We start from the raw sequence: 6,759 nt of genomic DNA on the forward strand, positions 1-6,759 counted from the left end.
TATATATATATATATATATATATATATATATATATATATATATATATTCTGTTTCATTCATTTAAGATCACTTTCCCCATAGAATAGGACTTCCTCCAAATACAAATCCACATTCCAAAATTAAAAATTCAGATGGATTTCAAGTTTTCACGATGAAGGAGGTAACTGTGCCGATTAATTTCGGTAACAAATTCGAAGATTTAACTGAATTCTAATACTTCCCTTCACAGATTACCGCTAAATTTGATAAACCAAAGATACCAGCCGGAGAAGACAATCCAGGTAAATTCCTATTATTTTGTTCATCTGCTTCGAACGTTGTAGTCACAAATTGAATGCTATGGGAAGTCATTGATCTTACGTTCACAATTTCAGGGGGAAAAATTGAATGGTAGTCAAACGAGTGCTGATCGTCGCTGGCCAAAACTACTTGTAATCGAACTAATTGCTTGGAAATTGCATTCATTGCGCTGGACACGACAAGAACTTCGCAGTCACATAATGTACATAAATTTGTAATTTACATGTCACACATACTCTAATCATATATTACATACTTTCCATGTATATGACTCATGCGTCTACTATGTGTAGTGGGTAGAATTTGAAGTGTAAAAATGAGAATGGTAATAAATGAACTGTGACCTATGTTTCACCCATTGTCTTATCAATTTGAGCACATGTAGCCTCTATTGTATGTAATAAGTACATGACCTTTGTTTCATATATATATATATATATATATGACCTGTAATTTGTATATGTGTCTTGTATGCTATTTGATATGTATGTGACATGTATTTAGTGGCAGATAACTGACTTGTTTGAAAATGTGACCGATGTTTCACCCATTGTGATATTCAATTTGGGCACATATATACTGTATTTTATGTGATAAGTATGTGTCCTGCATTTGCTTTCAAAATTTTGAGTTATCATGAAAATGTGACCTGATACATATTACTTTCATCCCAAGGCCAGTATTGATGTTAATTTTAGCTTGCAGAAATGGTGTACTTGCACATATGTTTGATAAATGGATCTCAATCGTCATTGGCATTGGTAGACTGCAATTGCAGTTATGTACGGCTAGTGGACATGGTTATGAGAGAATTTGATCTGGATCCCATAAAGGTAGCAGTCTCATTGAAGTATGTGCTGAATGATAACTTGCCACCAATCAGGATAAAGAATGATAACAATGTCCTATCGTACATTCTACTAAAGGATATGGAACGTGAACCTGTCAAATACCCATTATTCATTGATGTTACAGATACAGAAATTGATAATACATCTATCATATTGCCAATTAATGCACATTCTAGTGGTGAGCTGTGTGCGTTGCAGGACATGGTATCAGACATATGCGAAGCATCAATTAAAACAATGGGTCACATATGTGACACTAAAGTCACAGTTGTATGGGTAGCTGATGCTAGGGAGGTAGAAGAAGGAAGGGTCTTCCGTGATAAGAATATTTTGAAACTGAGCCTGTCCCTTTTCACCATACAAAACATGTTTGAGTTTATGGTTGAAAGTTCTGACAAGAAAGAATATGTTGTGAAGTGTTCACATCGTGGATGTAGTTGGATATGTAGATCGTCAAAGTGGGGTAAAACAAATCTATTTAAGGTTCAAAAGACTGGTAGTCACACATGTCCATCAAATATAGTGTTCGGGTCACACAGGCAAGTCTCAACTTCAGTTGTGTCATCTACCATTAAATATAAATACACATCGTCATGTACTATACTTCGAAGGATATATGCAGTGATATGTTGCATACTTACGGGGTATATTTGAATTATTCGAAAGCTTGGAGGTCTCGCAAACAAACTTTGAGAATGATTAGGGGTGATCCAGCTGAATCATTTGGTAAGATACCAAGCTTCTTCTACATGCTCCAACAAAAGAATCTCGGCACGATCACAAAACTAGAAGTGGATAGTCACAATAGGTTCAAATATTATTTTGTGGCACTTGGTGCATCAAAACAAGGATGGGAGCATTGTAGACCTATGGTTGTGGTTGATTGCACTTACTTGAATGGTCATCATAGGTACCATTTTCATAGCGTGTACACAAGATGCAAATAACAGCATATATATTCTTCTTTTGGAATTGGAGACAATGATAACGATAAATCTTGGAGATGATTTTTGGAAAACTTCAAGAAGGCTTATGGGCACAGAGACAGACTGTGTTTTGTATCAAACCGTCACATGAGTATAAAACACGCAATAGAATATGTATATCCTAGGACTTCTCATGGTATTTGTACATATCATTTGTTGCAAAACTTGAAATCGTACTATGGGAAATCTTGTGAAAACATTACACAAGCATTCAATTCGACTGTCCGTGCTTACACATTGGAAGAATTTGAATATTACATGTGACGACTGGATACAATGAATGAGAAGATTACTGATTACCTGGTAGTGTACTACATCTGATAACATTTTCACATACATAAAAATGGTCACATATGTTGGTTATATGATATCAATCAATAAGCTTTGTGTTTGTAGGCAGATGTTAGACTGGAAAAATGGTCACGAATCCATATGCCAGCAAACAGATACTCTACAATGACTTTGAATATCGTGGAATCAGTTAATGCTGTGATAAAGCAGCCAAGAATTATCCTATAGTATCATCGCTAGAGTCATTGCGGCAAACTTTACAATCTTGGTTTTGTAAACATAGAGATGACACACATGGAACTTTCACGAAATTGTCAAGCAAGTACGAGAAGGAGATGAGGAAAATAAGTGTAGAAGGCACTTGAGGGTAACTTCATTACTCTGACACTAAAATTCATGTGAGTGACTCACCATAAATGCATGTGACATAAGCTGTACATCTGTGACAGAAGATATTAGTATGCACCATTTGCATGTGTGACCTGGACCTAAGCGTGTAAAATGAATATAAATGCATGTGACCTAATATATTAACCTGTGACATAAGATATATGTTTGTGACATATTTATAATAAATGTGACATGATACTACAACTGTTTTTACATTCTCTCAGGTATCTCCCTCCAACCGGTCAGTGTTTTCTGTTAGCGATGAAAAGTCAACATTTGTTATTGATATTGAACAACGTCCATGTACGCTGCAAGTTGATTTGATACCGTGTCCACATGCCTTGGCTGTAATTGCAAATACAAGGAGAGATTCATATGCTTACTGTTCTTATTATTACACAGGAGATGCTTATGTGAATGCATACCAATATTCTATATATCCTGTTGGGAACTAGAATGAATGGACAGTGCCTACAGAAGTACAAGCCAAAATTGTGTTAGCTCTTAACCAGAAGAGGAGTTCTAGAAGACCTACTGAGAAGAGGAAGAGATCATCCAGAGAAGGGAAACCAACAGTGAAATGTGGTCGTTGTGGAGGACAAGGTCATAATCGTAGGAGATGCTTGAGTGTGGTTCAATTAAACTAGAATGACATAGGAAAGTAACACAAATGAAAATAGAATTCAACCGATAATACAGATACATTATAGATATCTCATGTTCTTTTGATTCAAACATTCATTGAAATAGCCGAGTGAAATATACCTGTGACCATTTTGTTTTCAAGTGCAATTGAGTTTTGACATCTACATAGTTGCTATGCTAAGAAACGATGACCTATGTTTGAGTTCTGAAGATGTTTGATAACTAGATGTGACCTGTTGTATGAGATACATATATGTGACTACTTCTTTCATTCGGACCATAAAATGTGACATATGTATCATAACACGTAACCTTCTCCAACAGACAAGTGTTCTGTGTCAGATGGGATACCTGTTTCGATTGAACTGTGTCTCATGACTACCTGTGACCTGAGTTGTGAGACATGTGACTACTTTTTCAAAAAAAGTGACATATGTGACTACAATTTCCATCAAATATAAATGATGGGTGGTATAACATGTGACTTGTGTCCTATGTGGTTTAACATGTGACCGTCTCCAACAGAGATATGCCTTGTGTTGTGTACTTATCACCTGTGTTCTATGACACAGGTCACAAGTACTGTGCTGTGTATCATGTGACCTGTGTCATATGTGAAACGGAAGACCTGTGAAATGTAATGTTTTTGTTATGGAAAATATTGCAATAATATGTAACAAATACGATATTATGAGCAAAAACATGTTGCATTCATGTATTGCAAATCAAAGCTTACGGCAACAAGTTAGTATTCAATACAATCACCTCCATTCGGCAGAACATACTAATATTTGTAACATGTAAGAAATTAAAGCGTCAACTTCATTTACATATTTCAGTCTACTTTCATTCTATGACAATCCCCTCCTCCCTTATAGGCTGCTTCGCCCTCTTCACGTACATCTCCCGATACTTGTACAGCAGTGTGACAATGTCCATTCTACACTTGTTAGCATCAAATGAATGTAGAATGGACTCTCTGCCTTCACGGAGGATATATAACGCATATAAGATCACAAATATTCCACAATCGTGACTGCAAAACAACACAGGACAAAATGTTACAAATGAGTTTTTTTAAAAAGTTATACACATTGTACTCTTGGTCACAAACTTACCCATTTGTCTGCTTAGGTAAGGTATCATCGACAGTAACCTTCAATTCCATGCAATTGGGTTCAATATAATTGGGGTCCTTTTTTGATATTCCAAGATTATTCATTAGAGCAGCCAAGATTTTCACAGATAGCTCGATACCTTTTACAACTTTCCAGTCACGGTAACTTTTGCCTGCCGAATTGAAAACTATCAACCCATGGCTTCTAAATTGTTACAAACCAAGCATCCAGTGAGCTTTGTGGTGGGCAGTAATGGTATGAACACATAGTCAACATCAGCCCAAGGTGTGCTCAAAGAAAGGCTGTCACCTATTACAACATTAGTAAGGCTAGACTCTGACATCAGAGCATTGGAATCCTTCAGAAAAGCAGGGTATATGTCTGTGATCTTATTCTGAAACTAGGAATCAGTCGTTGTGGCTCTAAGCTTCACTTTGTTGCCAAGTTTTGCTACCTAGCAAATGTAATAAAAGCATGCATCCATGTGTTATTTCAATAAAAAGGGAAGAACTCAGTAATGTGGAATATAACCTGTTTATATGAACCATGTATCTGTGATCTGTGACTATGAACTATGGATAGTAATCTGTGACTATGGATTGCAATTTGTGCACATTAGGTAATAACTATGTGTTGTGATCTGTATATACATTTCATGACTAATTAGCAATGAAAATGTGACCTATATGAGTAGAGTAGTGTAATCATACCGAACTGGTCAAAGATGAGTCTGAATTTGTAAGTTGGTAGAACCAGGACTTATGACCTACTAGGCATGAACAATAACAAAAGTAGGATTGATTCTACCATCTTCATCTCTAAACTTTTTCCTATTACCAATATAGAAAAGTAAGTTATTGTGTTACAACAAGTTATTGATAATGGATACGAAATAAACGTACTTGGTTCTTGGTTTGTACCCTCTCTGGAACTAAGCCATGAATGCTGAGCTATCAACTTCATCAACACGACCTTTGTAGTTTTCAAAAACAACAATATTGTCATGCTTGAATAACTTTCCTTCTCTAGCCACAAATGGATACTGCAATATTTTTGCAGGGCTTGAAACCCATTTAACTGGCAGTTCAGAAGTTGGTTTAGTAGTAGTTGTGTCCTGCGTAATGTTGTAACGGGTCACAGATTACTTTAAGCACATTTATTGAATTTAGCATACAGCATATAAACTCTAGTCTACCAGGAAATGAACTGTGACCTTGGAACTGGACTGTGTAATGGTTAGTAAGTACATGTGTAACCTGTGACCTATGGCCATTTACTAGTACATGCATTTTGTGAATCCTGAATTTGTGATAAGGCACATCTTAGTTTAGCATGCTGCACATGAACTATGACCTATAACCATGTACTAGTTTTGATCTATGACATGTGAACATCCAGCATATAAGTGTAATCTGTGACCTATGACAATTAACTAGTTGTGAACTAGATGATGTCTGAATCCTGCAGTTATAAATACCTCGGTACCAACGGTTATAATTGCTGTTACCACATCCGATATTACAGAATCGACATGCTTTTGAATGTCTTCGGAATGTAAAATGTCAGGCTATGTAGATCCAACCCCCAAGTCAAATGATGGTGCTTCGAGAGTATATGGCAGAACGATATCATGAGTTGGGTCTAATTTGCCCTTTCCTTTCCTATCCACATTTGGTTCCACAGTTTTCTCCTATACACAAAATGAGAGAATTTTTAAATGTCAAATGAAATTCTTGAACTATGTGTAAATGTAATGTAACTACCTCCTTGGTCTTATCAGATCCTCCAACAATTGGAGGATCTTTATCTCCAACTCCATGATCACTTTTTTGATGACCAACGAGCATGTCGAACACTGCTGTCTGTTAGCAAGAGCACTGATGGACCTGACTTCCCACTCGTACCAACACGGTCAACTGACCTTTCTATCCTACTCTTATCTCTATGGCTGTCTGGTGAGAACTTTGGTTGACCTGGCTTCTTATACTGGACACCATTCATGTATGGCATGGCCATTTCAGTTTTCGAGGGTTCTAGGTCACAAATCTCAATCTGCAGAACAATATAGATTAGAGAAATGCAATGTCAACAGAAAATTACTAAGTACATAATGCTTACTAAAACTTTACATTATGATTAGAGAAGCAATCAGGTCCTTCCAACTTGGCAGCCGATGG

General features: G+C 36.5%; 1 protein-coding gene across 1 annotated transcript; it reads left to right on the forward strand.

Moving 5' to 3' along the window:
- Positions 1–2,414: 2,414 nt before the first annotated feature.
- On the forward strand, positions 2,415–4,098 carry LOC111390326. The gene is made up of 5 exons (XM_023015347.1): positions 2,415–2,441; positions 2,535–2,627; positions 3,044–3,232; positions 3,275–3,422; positions 4,037–4,098. The coding sequence occupies exons 1-5, from the start codon at positions 2,415–2,417 to the stop codon at positions 4,096–4,098; spliced, it is 519 nt and encodes a 172-aa protein (XP_022871115.1).
- The last annotated feature ends 2,661 nt before the right edge of the window (positions 4,099–6,759 follow it).

This window comes from Olea europaea, unplaced genomic scaffold (assembly GCF_002742605.1).
Source record: "Olea europaea var. sylvestris unplaced genomic scaffold, O_europaea_v1 scaffold671, whole genome shotgun sequence".
Taxonomy (NCBI): Eukaryota; Viridiplantae; Streptophyta; class Magnoliopsida; order Lamiales; family Oleaceae; genus Olea; species Olea europaea.